At 35.8% G+C, this 14,100-nt stretch overlaps 1 protein-coding gene across 1 annotated transcript in view; it reads right to left on the bottom strand.

Moving 5' to 3' along the window:
- The window catches only part of LOC108345515 (nudix hydrolase 3), a 43,937-nt gene that overhangs the window by 23,069 nt on the left and 6,768 nt on the right, over positions 1 to 14,100 (bottom strand). Inside the window, exons 8-16 of the mRNA XM_017584088.2 lie at positions 13,709 to 13,815; positions 13,167 to 13,338; positions 12,862 to 13,091; positions 7,929 to 8,010; positions 6,956 to 7,021; positions 2,267 to 2,344; positions 2,067 to 2,162; positions 1,669 to 1,775; positions 1,372 to 1,540 (exon numbers count right to left, since the gene is read on the bottom strand). Of these exons, the coding sequence (XP_017439577.1) occupies positions 1,372 to 1,540; positions 1,669 to 1,775; positions 2,067 to 2,162; positions 2,267 to 2,344; positions 6,956 to 7,021; positions 7,929 to 8,010; positions 12,862 to 13,091; positions 13,167 to 13,338; positions 13,709 to 13,815 (1,107 nt within the window). The remainder of the gene's footprint in view (positions 1 to 1,371; positions 1,541 to 1,668; positions 1,776 to 2,066; positions 2,163 to 2,266; positions 2,345 to 6,955; positions 7,022 to 7,928; positions 8,011 to 12,861; positions 13,092 to 13,166; positions 13,339 to 13,708; positions 13,816 to 14,100) is intronic.

The following is a 14,100-nucleotide window of genomic DNA, read 5'->3' as shown; positions in this document are numbered from 1 at the left end:
ACAACCTAACAAACTTCCCTGTTCTTCTTTACTCCTCTGCCTTCTATCCTAAACCCATTACCCATAATGCCCTATCACCCTGTATCCTAACAATTGTTCAGTAACATTTTTCTCAACTTATTATGTTTTTCAAGATCTTGCCACGGAGAAGACGATTTTAACTGTTAAGGAACAAAGTGGATTGCATCACTTAGAGTCTAATGACCAAAGCAAACCAAAAATTATGAGTCAACAAGTTACATCTAAGACGTGGGCAAATTCTCAAATATGATTACATTATAAAAGGCTTGAGCATCCTTCATTCAATCTTATCAAGTCCTTATTTCCCCATTTGTTTACCAAAGAGTCTGTTAAGTCTTTTAATTGTGATATTTGCCAATTGTCAAAACACCATTGTGCATCTTATTTTATTAGTAATAAAAAGAGTACTTCTCCATTTGATATAATTCACTTTGGGGACCTATAGTAGAATCTATTTTCGGTGTCAAATGATTTGTTACCTTTATTGAATATTGTACCAGTGTCACGTGGATATACCTTTCTAAAAATAAATCAGAAGTTTTCCAAATCTCTATTAATTCTTTCCATCTTGTCCAAAATCAATTTGGAAAAAATATCAAAAGAATCAGGTCTAATAATGGTACTGAATATGTAAATCATAAATTTTTCAATTTTGTCTCATAATGGTATTGTTCATGAATTAACATGTGTAAACACCCCTCAACAAAACGGTTGCAGAAAGAAAGAATCGTCATCTTTTTGAAGTAACTAGAGCTCTTCTTTTTCAAATGTTTGTTCCAAAAAATTACTAGGGAGAAGCTATGTTAACTACCACATATCTCATTAAACGATTACCCCCCTTATCTTAAATGGCATTAGTCCAATAAAATCTCTATTGTCTTTTGTTCCTTCTTCCCCCCTCAACTAATCTAGCTTTTCTTTTGTTCCTTCTTCCCCCCTCACAACTAATCTACCTTTTCTTGCTACCTTCGCCAAGGGTTTTTATCACCATGCAAGATATTATTAGTCCTATTCAATTATTTACGATATTTTAATAATTGTATGGAGTGACAATTGTAGTACTATCCGCTCTCTCACATATACAACATTTCATCCCTAAGCTACCTTGCATTTTCTCATACTTGCCTAATGATCCAGCATTACTAAGTTTACTCTTAAAACAGCAAGCTTAATATATATACTTATAGCATCATGTCCAAGGAAAATTTTATTAAGTAAATGTAATAATACTAATATGACAATCAATTTAGTGCCTTGGACTAACACCATAGTCTGGCCAATCTGCTAGTCAGTTTAATACAGAAATTTTAGCAATCAAAGAAATTGATCAAGTGAGGTATTGCAACTAACCAATCTGACAGTAGACTTTTGGCCATTTGGAAGTGTTATGGTATGCGGTCCAATTCCATGGCAGCATTCGTGGCAAATTGTGTGGGTAAAGAATGATTCAAAATCTACATGTTCTTGTTGCTCCTCTGCAACACAGGCAGCAGCTATAGGAAGAAGAATATGCTTGAACCTGTTAAGAATTGACAGGATCTCCCAAGATAAATAATCCATTTAGAAAAAGATGTAACGAAAACATGCAATTCATAATTGTAAGTGGTAACTTCAACAAACTATAAATTTAATGGCCGGAAATATTACTTTGCCTCTGAAACATTCTTAAGCATGACCATTGATGTTCCCCGGTCTTTTACAATACTATCATCATTTGGTAGATTGAATGCAAGAGTTTGCGGTCCCTTCACATCCTGAAATAATTCATAAGTTTAAAATTTCCAGTTTTAAGCACAAATATCCAATTAAAATGGAGAAAAATGGCCTTGGAATATTATCAGAAAAGATATGGAAAACATCGTCCAGCATAATAACTGCTTAAACCAGATATTATCGACTGTATTGTTAACCCATTGAAATTCAACAAGAACTCCACAGTTACTGCCAGAACTGAAAACTCAGAAGCATCTTTCTACTTCTGTTACACCCACACTAAAACACACACACACAGACTCAAACAATATTCAAATATTCCTAACACTTACCCCAGCATTATATAGAAGTTGGATAACCCGGATAGGAGCTGCCGACACATCTTTTGATTTGTATGCACTATCCATAGGGAGATTTTGCTCCAGAAGCTTAATAGGTAGAAATATTTGAGAATTAAGGTGTCAAATACACTTAATTTAGAAAAAATAAAAGTTACAAAACTAACTCTCAATGAAATGCTTCAAGTATATACCTGCAGATTATCCCCAAAGAGTTTCAATTGAGCTGTTGCTTCATCGTCCTTGATTCCAATAAATGCTTCAAAGGTAGCCTAAAAGAATTGAAAAGCACTTATTGATTCATTAATTCAAAGTTAGCGTCATTTGTCATTTCAAGTGGGATGCCGAAAATTTTCCAGTAAATTTAGACATTCAAATAATTTATATTCTTTATTCATGATAGTATAGAAGAATTTAGAGATTCAATCCAGAACATCGCATCCATATTCAATAGATAGTTTCTCTTTAAAGAATCATTCATTTACTTGTTACATATACTTAAGATTGAAACTGTAAAATAATTCTGGAAGGCTTAATTGATCCCTCTCACAATTTTCTATTTATAAGAATAAATTGATACACAAGTACATAATAAATAGGATAACCCTAGACACAATATAATCATGATAAATAGGGTAATCCTAGACACAATATAATCATGATAAATAGGGTAACCCTTGACACACTATAATGATAATAAAATAGTATAAATATCCTAACACTGATGAACAAGGACATGTTTTTCTTATACCTCTTCTACATTTTTGAGCCAAATAAGTCAATAAAAACCCTTGGAACCTTAAAGAAAAATTTCTTCATTGAACCTCAAGCATATTGATAAATCCCTCACCTCCTTACCTTGAGTTGAGTAAAGCATTCATTTTTGGTTGAAGAGAATTGTATAAAGTTTGGGGAGTTCATTCTATAAGGGAATATTGAGAAAAACAAAAAGAAAGAAAAAAATTAAGAAAGCAGAAAAAGTTAAAGAAAAAGAGTTTCATGAAAGAAAGTTGGGAATTGGTTATACTTGAACTGAAGCAAAAAAGATAAATATATTTTCATGATTTGAATTGTTTACTCTCTTAGATCAAGGTACTTTGTTATCCAGAAAAACCATGTTTCTTTCTTTTCTTAGCCCAGCCACAATACAAGCCATGAAAGTTCTTGTGATGCTAATTTGCTTATGAATGTGTTTATTTTTGTTGAAACGAAGGGCAAAGTTGATTTGTGTGACATTATGATGGTAGAGTGAATGAAACACGCCCTTATACACTAATGAGCTTGAGAGAAACACTTCTTTGGTGAGGAATGGTTCCATGCATTTCATGAAAGCATTTTGCCATGTTTGGTGCTCCCTCATAAAACCTTTGCATTTGTCTTGTAATCTCTAATGTATAAGCACCATAATTGAAGCTTGATTTGTGTACGCCGCATTATCTCTTGAGTGGTTTTTCTATGATGAGTAAACATGATTGATTTAATAGTCTTGAGTGAAACTATTTTCTTGAGCTGTTAAACCATTATAGTTGAGCTGTTTTATCTAGACCAAGTTACCTTTTGCTTAAGGACAATCAAACTTGTAAGTTTGGGGGAATTGATAATCCTAATTCTTACCATTATTTAAGTGCATTTTTAGTAGCAAATTCAGCTCTACTTTAGCTTATTACTTGCTTAAATCCTCTCTTTATCTTATTCTTGTATTTATTTATATTGTTGGTACACTTGTGCAAATATGATAAAAATCCCCTCTTTTGATAACTATATTGATGATAGGAAGATCGTCAGCAATATTGAAGAACCCTGGATTCAGAGAAACAAACAAATCTGCACAACTTGGAGAATTGATGAAAGCCCAGAGAGACCACCGTTGAGCACCACTCCCTAGTGTTGAGTGCTACCCCTTGATGCTAAATCCAGAGAGTCCAGTGTTGAGCGCTCCAATCCAACACTAAGCGGCTGATTCTAGTGAATAGGGCGTTGAGCGCCAGAATCCCAACGCTGAGTGCCAACTGTGTTGATGTGGCAGAAGTAGGATGCTGGAATTAATAATTCTCTCGTTCATGCTTGTGAAACAATACATAAGTGTTTAAAAAGAAAATAACCATTGTCTAATTAAGGTAAAAAATCTCCTGAAATAAAGTCTCTAAATCAAGAGATATGTATCCAATAATACCAAATCTTAATAAAAGGAAATATGCCCAATAATAACTAATCCTAATCCCTTAATTTTAGGGATTACACATAATTGCTATATTAACTGGGTAATAAATTCACATATTCTGACAATAGTTACTGGCGATAGTAGAATTTCCCACATCTCTAGAAAAACAACTAGTCGTTGAATATAGCCTATACCCACTACTACCCTTGTTCATGCTCAATGTTCCCCCCTTTGACATAATTTTTATTTTTTCCCTCAACAATCTAAGCCTACATCATCAATTCAACAAGATTATTGGGTTCATATAACTCCACTTCCTTTTTAATGTCTTCTTTCAAGCCATTAAAAAATATACTTGTTCAACACCATGCAAGAATTCCACATATTGTTCAAAATGCTTCAAGAATCCCATTTTGTGTTAATCCAATTAAGATTTCGAAAGGATCTTTTAACATATTGGGTTGAAACATTCTTACCACTAAAACCACTTTATCGCCTTTCCTTCCAAAGAAATCATGATCACTTGCATTCTTTCCTTTAAACGAAAATACCGCTCCAGCCTATTTGTCCAACCATAAGCTTCTTCACCTACAAAAACAAGAATATCATGTTTCCTCCGCAATGAGAGTGTGGTTGCCACCCGATGGTTTCTTGCCACATATCTTTTCTACAACAACAATGAGGCCTCTTATCAAATCTTCTGATCTTTGTAACTACTCATGCTGCTCATTTTCAGCCTTTTCTCTGTCATGAACAAATTCTTGCAACATTCTTTCCAACCCATCCATTCTAGTATTTACCATACCCCTTAAAATGCACCAGTGCTAAGATCATGGCTCTAAATACCAATTAATAAAACTAATATTAAAAAGAAAAGTTAAAGTTGTATTGATCTCTATACTCTAATTCCCATACCAATGTAGTAGGTAACAGAGTCAATGAACAAAAGGAGTTTTAGTACAATACAATTGAGGTTATTAGAGAGAACCCCACTCTCCAAAATCCTTCTTAATAATCCCCAAAAACTGTCCTTTCTCCTCACTCGTATGACTATTTATAATAGTCCGTTACATATGTTTAATTACAACTCTTTTCCTTTTTTTGTACAATACAGCAAAGCTATCATGTACTTTCTAAGAGAGGGTGTATTGTGATAATAATCAAGCAACTCTACACATTGCCTCTAACCTTATGTTTCACGAAAAAAAAAATACTTAGAAATTGATTGTCATTTTGTTCAAGAAAAGTCATTAGCCAAGGAAATTCATACCAAATTTGTTTGGTCTAAAGATCAACTTGCATATATTTTGAAAAAATTCTTGAGAAGACTTCGAATTCAATTTATGTTTCAAGGTTAATACATACAATCTTTATGCTCCAACTTGAGCGAGTGATAGAATAATTTATATTATCTTCTGAGCAAGTATGTAAAAGTTTTTCGTTGTACCTATTTGTCATTTAGTGTCCTAGGAGTAAATTTTATTTTTGTTTCATTTTCTATCTCTTGTACTTTTGTTGCAAGATACAACATCTCTACCTCCTCTCTCTTTATCTATACTGTTAGGTTCCTGGGTTTGGAACCTAACAAGAAAACACTCAAAAGATAGAAACAGAAATGAATGAATGAGTTTTGCTATTATTCACCGTAAACGAATCTCTTTACAAGGACTGGGTTTGGGAGCATAACCTCCCTCTAGAGAGCCTAACCTCCCTCTAGAGAGCCTAACCTCCCTCCTCAGGATGACAAACCCTGTTAGACTACAATCAAAACAATCGACCCCCCACTACAATTGATTATTTGCTATTTATACAACCAATAACCCCGCTCTTCCTAATTGCTAAGGCAGTTAAGGCAGTTAGGCATTTAATGTTTTATTCCTTCACTCGTAAACTCTCCATCCCTAACATATACATACATGTGTGTGTGTGAATCTAAAGAGATATCTAAGTGAGACATCACAAGTAACTTTTCACATATTATTTCCCATGTAATAGTAATATGGTATAATTTTTAGATTTGTTATATCTATGATTTGATTATAATAAGGATATACGATATAATTTGATTGGGAAATATTGCACCAAATACTTCCCACTATTAGATACTGATTTTTTTCTCTTACTATTGCATCTCTTCTTCATCATAAATAAAAATGCTTATCTGTACCTGATAGGAATGGAAATAATCAGAAGGCATGTAAAGATTATTATAGAAGGAAAAATAAAGAGTGCAGTGGAATAATAAATGAAGAGGTGGAAGTGATGCGGCAGGACAAATGAATCAGCGTTTTCGGAATGAGATTTCGTCTATATAATTGGACCAATCAGATTCTTTCAAGGACACCTTTTTTCTTAAGAACTGAGTTATAAACGAGTGTCAGCTCATGTGAAAGGAGAGAACTCCTTTGTATGTATTTTCTGTTTTTCTTAAGCAGTAAAGACAGCACCAACACTAGTTTTAATCATTAGTGCTTTGAGTTTCTTTTTTCCTTGTTTCTTTCTTTTATCTTTTGTTCAATTATCCTAACAGTACCGATACACAAAAATCCATTATATTATTTCTCAGTTTCTCTCTCCTTGACACGGTAGTAGTCGTGACTTGTTTCGTCATTAATCCTTTTAGAAAGAGGGAAGAACTTTTGCAATATGAAAAAACCATCTAAGTCAAATATATTCGTAGGACCATAACTGTATACCCTGCACAAAACCTCATTGGAATTACCTTATATCCAAAAAGTTTATCCTCATAAGTTTCATATGGCCCAATAGTGACATCCAACTTAGAGTCCTGCAAGAAAACAGAAAGATACAATTTTTTTATCCTAAAATTTATCACTATCAAAACACATTACAGTAAGAATACTAACATTCAAAATTTAGAGAAACATTACTAAAATCGCTCACTGGTAAAAAAGCCTATCCGTAAGCATAATTTTTCAAGTAATTTGGTTGGGTGTAAGACCATTTAATAAGTAAAGGCCAAAATTTCATAATTCTTTTTTAATGTCTCCTTTACTCCAGATAGAACAAATTATTTTGTCAAATTCAGATTCAAAATGATCCCCAAGTGACACTTTTTTTAGCAGCCCCAAAATTTCCAAGTTTTATGTCTTGCTGATTTGCACGACACAACTAAAAACAGAACCATGCCCTCACATTTATTAAATCAATTTGGCAATAAGTTAAAACTATGTAAGATTAATAGTATTTGTTCACACAAAAAATAAAAATTATCACCTTCTACATAAATAAATCTTTGGATTTAGTCAGATAGGGGCAATTAAGATAAAAGACGTGATGTTTTCTATTTTGTTTTGCAAAGGAAACTAACCAAATTCTGTACAGGAGAAAATGGAAATAACTCAGGGTGACAAGTGGAACAACAAATATTATAACATTATCATCAAAGTAGAGTAGTGAGATCATGTCTGCATGCATGACTAAGAATCCACACACGTGAACTGGTGGAACCTTGAAAAAATTAACATTCTTCAAATAAACTCTCATTTGCATTGAAGAAGTTAACAATATAGATACATTGAATTTTAGTTATAGAATATTTGAATACTGGAGTTATTTTTTTATGCATGAGAGCAACTACATGCTATTAGTATTATTCACCGGTCTCACCAACTTAGCTAGGACTTAATTTATAATGGTGGTAGCACAAAAATAAATGAAAGGATATGACTAACCAATTCCAACCAGGCTATATCTGAGTCATAATAATTATTTGAAAGGAAAGCATCAGCCTTGCTATGTAGCAGCCTCTTCAAACTACAACAGGAAGGAATGAGTTAACCAAGTTACACCCACTTCATGCGGTCACACATAATAAAAAGCTCAAAGAACAGTAAAAGAGTAAAATAAAGTAATTCATAGTATTGTTCAGTGATACCGATATTGAATAATGGAAAATATCAAAGACCCTAAAAAGCAATACAATATATACATATAGATTATTTAATAAAAGAATACAAAACTACAATTGTAATGAAAACTACAATTGTAATGAAATAATAATAAAAGAGACCATAACTGTCAGGCTTCAGAAAAACGTGCACAGTGGAGTCCACGTGGCGAGCGCAGAACGCGCCACCTCAGCAGCGCACATGGAGGCAGCAGTGTCTGACGCACCCACTGACGGACGCCAGCTGTCGCACGCCGAGCTGAGTCAGAGCACAGTGGGAACGTGCGTCAGGCATAGTGGAATACACGTGTCCGCCTGGGAGTGGACGTCCGGCATCTACAGTCAGAGTGAACGTGCGTTCGGCTTAGTGGAGTACACGTGTCCGCCTGGGAGTGGATGTCCGTCCAGCATGGCAGTCAAAAGCGTAGTGGAGAACGTGCTGCCAGCGTGTGAACGTGCGATCGGCGATGGTGGAAGACGCGTGGCAACTGCAGAGTGGTCGACCGTCCGTCGTGGGCTGTCAGAGGCGTAGTGGGGGTGCGCTGGCGGAGTGCGGACGAGCGCTGGCGGGGTGGAAAGCAGATCTGAGATTCTGAACTTATTCTCCATTTCCCTCTGCGCGCACCTCTCTGCTTCATTTTCTGAGATTCAATTCTCTCCTCCTTCTCTCTATACTCTCTGCATCTCTCTCTAAGAAACCACCGTTTCATCCCCTCCGTTCTATTTTTCCGGCACTGTTGAAGGACGCTCGGCGTCAAGGACTTCCAGAGAAGACGTTCGGTTGACGAAGCTGGACTGGTAAGTCCCTTCCTGCTCTCTGGTCGTTCGTTTTCATGCATGCAAACTCAGTTTGAGCTGTACGTTCGTATTTTTCTCAAAATGGGTAGTTCTGATTTTTGGTATTGGGGTTCGTTCGTATAGTGGATTAACGAGCGTGGGCGAGTAGAGTCTGAGTGGAGAAGCGTCTTTGTGCGTCTGTGAGCGTTCGTTCATTTCCAGGTAAGGGAAGCTTATTTAATTTAATTGTTTTTGATGCATGCTGTGTATGAACGTTCGTATGAGTATGATGTATGATGTTTGATGAAATGGAATGATATGAACGTTCGTTATTTTACTGCATGAGAATAATATATGATGAATTGGATGTGATTTAGATGCATGAACGTTCGTTGATTTGATGAAATGAAATATATGAAATTATATGATATGAGTCGTATGAAATATGAGATTTGTGTGATGTGAACGAGTGGAACTATGAGAAATGAACTGGAAATGAAAAATGATTTGTAAGAGAATTTGATGAACATGTACGTTCGTACTGAACGGTCATTGACCGTTCGGTTTTCCTTAGTAATATGGTTGAAATGTTGATTTTGTCATTTGGATAAATCCTTGGTCGAGGACGAACGTCCTCACTCTAAAATGCTCTGTTTGAGCGTTCGGTCAAACTTTGTTGAATCTAGTATTTTTGATAAACTTCTTTCTTTTTGTACTTGTATATGCATATGTAACAGTGCATTTTCCCGTTCGTAAATACTTCTTCAAAAGTCCCTTAGTTTATTTTTCAAGTTCTATCAATCTGAGATATTGAACGTTCGGTCTTACACCTGACGTTCGTACTGGGAAGCGTTCGGTCTTACACTGAACGTACGCTCTAGTTGGTGCTCGGTCTTACACTGAGCGCTCGCCCTAAATGGTGCTCGGGATTATTCTGAGCGCTCGTTCCTTTCTCGCAAATTAGCGTACGTCCAATTTTAGATTTCTACGCTCGGTCATTAACCGGCAGTGGATTCAGAATGAGAATATTCGTAAGGAACCTTTCATACATCACTGAGACGTTCGCATGTGATGTATTCGGCCCAGAACCTTTCCACTTAAACTATTCTTGAAGTACTGTTTTGATTTCACGAGCGTTAGTTCATTCAATTGATTCTCAAGATAAATAACGTTCGCCCAAATGAACAGTACCTTACTCGACCATTTCCCAAAAAGAAATTGTAAATCTGTTGTTCGTATTCGAACGAGCGTCTTTTGGTCTTGTCATCAGCGTTCGTCCTCGGTCTTATTGGGGAATAGAACGTTCGATTTTTGATGGTTTCTTTATTAATGATAAAAATGATTATGGATTGATGAATAGTGAATGATGAACAGTATCTGAGATGAAATGAAAGTTATGAATATTGAACGAGCGTTCCAGGTAGGAACGACTCTTGGAAAATGTTGGAATTTGTCAAGTATGACTGTGGGAAGTTAATGTTGGTTGTTCGATCCTGATGTTCCGTGAGTGCTCGTCCTCAAGTAGAGGGCGCACGTCATGCGTGGGAACGGCAGGAGGTCGTCGTCCTTAGAGGTACTTTGGACGAGCGTTCTAACCTCGGGTGGCAGCTGATGAGGATGCCAATTACCACACCACCCGGGTGCGTGAACGCCTGTAACTATGCAGATTTCATACAGTCCGGACGGTCAGTCGTGTTGAGTCTTATTTTGTGCGTGCGTTAAAATGCCTTGATGTGTGATGAATTATGTACTGAATTGTATGTTGATGCATGAGTTAAATTACGTAAGCTTACCCTGCGTTTTTCCTTGTGTTGTCTCGTCTTGTACGTCCGTCTTGTCATTGCAATGATCATCCGTGTGGATGTGAGCAGAGGGAGACGAGCGTTTGGAAGAGGTGCTGAATGAAGAGAATTTGGTTGACGTTGAAGTGAAGACCGAGCAGTGAGACGCTCGGCCATCTGTTGTTGGTTTGGGTGGTCGTTCGACCACTTCATGTTTTCGTTTTTAAGTGATGCTAGACCGTTCGGTATTTTTATGTGTAAACCGTTCAGTCGGTTTCAACTTACGTTCGGCTTTCATTTTGTATTTCTTGTGGGACGTGCGGCCTTGTGCGTCCGTTCTGTAATATTGAAACAGTGCTCCAGGACGTTCGTCCTCGAGCGTTCGTTCTTTCGTTCTGGATTTTGTTTTATTTGGAAAAACTGTTTTGGATTATTGTTAAATGTGATTTTCTGAATATATAGTTTTGGCTGTATTTTTGGGATGTCACAATAACCAATAATATTATTTGGCTCTCAAAGAAACAACCCATTGTGGCACTATCAACGTGTGAAGCCGAGTATGTGGCAGCATCCTTAAGTGTCCGGCATGCAATATGGCTTAGAAACCTATTTCAGAATTTGGAAATAATGCAAGAAGAGAAGGTGCTAATCCGAGTAAAAAACATATTGATGTTCGTTTTCATTTATCCTCATTTTATCCGAGAAAGGAAGCCTGGAATCCAAACACATAGGAAGCAAGGAACAAATAGCTGATATATTCACGAAACCATTGCCTATTGTTCCAGGAGTACAAGAAGTTAATCGGGATGAAGGAAGAAAGAATTTAAGTTTATGGAAGAATTTTGTTAGATAAACATAAATTAAGAAAAGGATTTATTTGTAATTTTGAGAGAGTTTTTATTTTGTCTTTTGTTATATTTTCATTTAGTTGCAGCTGTACGATCAACATAAAAAAGAAAAACAGAAGGCTCCTAAAAACTCCACTCTAAAAAACCCACTAGAAAATACATTACATTTCAACACTTTGTTTTACTTGTAACATAGAAAGATTAATTCATATGACTATCCATCGAATATTTTGTGGACCCACTGTCCGTCCGTGACATATTTCTTTTCAGAAGTCGTTTTCCTTTCTGATATTCAGAATCCTCTCTTCATTGTGTCCTTTCTTCTAGTGTTTTCTGCCTTATTCCTCTGCCAGCATTCCAAACGGTGACCCCACTATCAGAGTCGCTCGGTCAAAGCAACCATTGTGCTGCCAGACTCGTGGTAGACAGAGCACCCACGGCCTTCACACTATTAGTTTATGTTTCAGTAGTGATATATTAGACAGACCAGCCTTAGGTACGAGCTTTAGAAGCTCTACTGGAGATGGTTCCAGTTTTTTTTGTTATTGATTATCATCTATGTCAACATATTATGGTTCCTCTTGAAGCTTTTTGTTTTTCTCATGCACACCAACTTTGGTGATTTACCTCTTTGATTATTTCATTAATATTCAGCTCTTTTGGCTTGGATTTGATGGTTTTAGCTTCTGTGTCATGGTAGTTAAGCATATATTTGTCTCTGGAATGTAGAATCTGCCAAGTGGTGGTTATGGTTAAGCCTTGAGTTGTGTTTCTTCTTGGTTGTTAAGCATTCCTTGCCTAATTGGAAAGTGATAGTTCCTCCCAATAGTCAAATTCTTGATGGAGAGAATATTGCAGAGACACTCGAATAAGTTCAAAACAACCTAGATGGAAGTTGAGAACTTCTATGAATTATGCACCTCAGCCATTGTCACTTTATTCATCATGTTATTTAGTCGATTTATTTCCAGCCTGTTTCATTGTATTTCACTTTGGTTTGAAATTTGAATTGTTCCATACCAAGTTTGGAAGTGTAGTGCACATCTTCCAGCTTGCAGCGGGTTGTTGAGATATAAAATGGTTATAGTTTGTTGAATCAGTTAGAAAATTAGTTGGGAGATTAGTGGTTTAGATTAGCCATATAATTCTCATTATACTCTTATTAAAATTATTTTTATTCGTTATCAATACAATTTTATTTTCAGTTTTATATATTTCTCCCAATTTCCTCCTTTGAATCATGTTTTCTAACATATAGCATAGAGAAGAACAATGAGCGCTTACTCATGAGAATATGGACAGAAAACATTACCTTGGTGAGTCGGTAATGTCTCCAGCTTTATGCAGTAAATCGGCAGCTTTTACAAGAAGAGGTTGGTATTCTTCGGAGTAAGGAACTATATATAGATCATGAGAACTTCCTTTACTAGCAGACTGATGAGAATCTAAAATAAATTCACTGTGCCTTTTAATAACACTGAAGAATCCTGTTGCCTCTTTCTGTTCATCCTTTTCTAGACTGTCCTTCCATAAATCAAACTCCTGCAAGATAAAACTGTATTCATTTTCAAATTTGCAAACGATTTCTTTTAACAGCATATACTTGGTGCAATATACCATTTTGTCCATGTCGGGTGGATAGAAATTAGCGCAAGCAGGTTTCGATACCGGAAATGCTGCTCTGTATTCCACACCCTTCCAATCTCTGACTGTCCTAGTCGCGTTAGAGAACAACCTTATTGCTGAATCTGCAGTTGTCAAGAATGCCACATCTTCATCAAGGCTAGACCTGTCAACAATTAATAGATTATAATTATACAACATGTCTGGACATAAAAGGGACATTTTACAATAAGTAGGTTCCTCCGTTCTACTCTGAAAATTAAATGAACACGATTTGCAGTGTTCAAGGCAGATGCATGTTTACATATCTGTCAAGAACACTGTCCGATCCTAGCAATTTCATGTCAAAACTTATCTTGGATGGTAAAAGAGAGCCTTAGATTAAGAAAACAAATTCTGTACAAAAACTTAAAACTAAAGTAACAGCAAATGAGCCAACTAAGTCCAGGAAGGCATAAAATAATGCCAAAGTCTGTCTACATGTCTACTATAGAAAACATTAAGTAGGCAGACTGAATTATCAAGAAAACACTTACCATGGGCTCTTGTTAATCTGATAATAGGACCATTTCAACTTATTTAACTCTGATGAATCAGCATACTCCTTCAACCAATCACTAAGAGCTGGATTACTGTACCATGACTGACAGTAAAATAAATAGATAAACTTTAGCAATGTACACTGTCATGTGAACATATCCATATTCCTAGTTCTACTCTACCAGTTACAGTTAAAATATTAGAATAACTTTTGGAGCAAGAAATAAGTTACCCATGAAATTTCATAACATTATTAACAAAACTTAGGTATCAAGCATGCTTCATGACACGTAATGACTTGCATATGAAAAATTTTGCATGGACAAAAGATTAACAGTCAATTTACCATTAAATTTTACATACTTCATGAGCATTAATATTGAACATA

The sequence above is a fragment of the Vigna angularis genome, chromosome 6 (assembly GCF_016808095.1).
Source record: "Vigna angularis cultivar LongXiaoDou No.4 chromosome 6, ASM1680809v1, whole genome shotgun sequence".
Classification (NCBI taxonomy): Eukaryota; Viridiplantae; Streptophyta; class Magnoliopsida; order Fabales; family Fabaceae; genus Vigna; species Vigna angularis.
The sequence above is the reverse complement of the archived record's forward strand: the minus strand, read 5'-3'. Positions and strand labels throughout refer to the sequence as shown.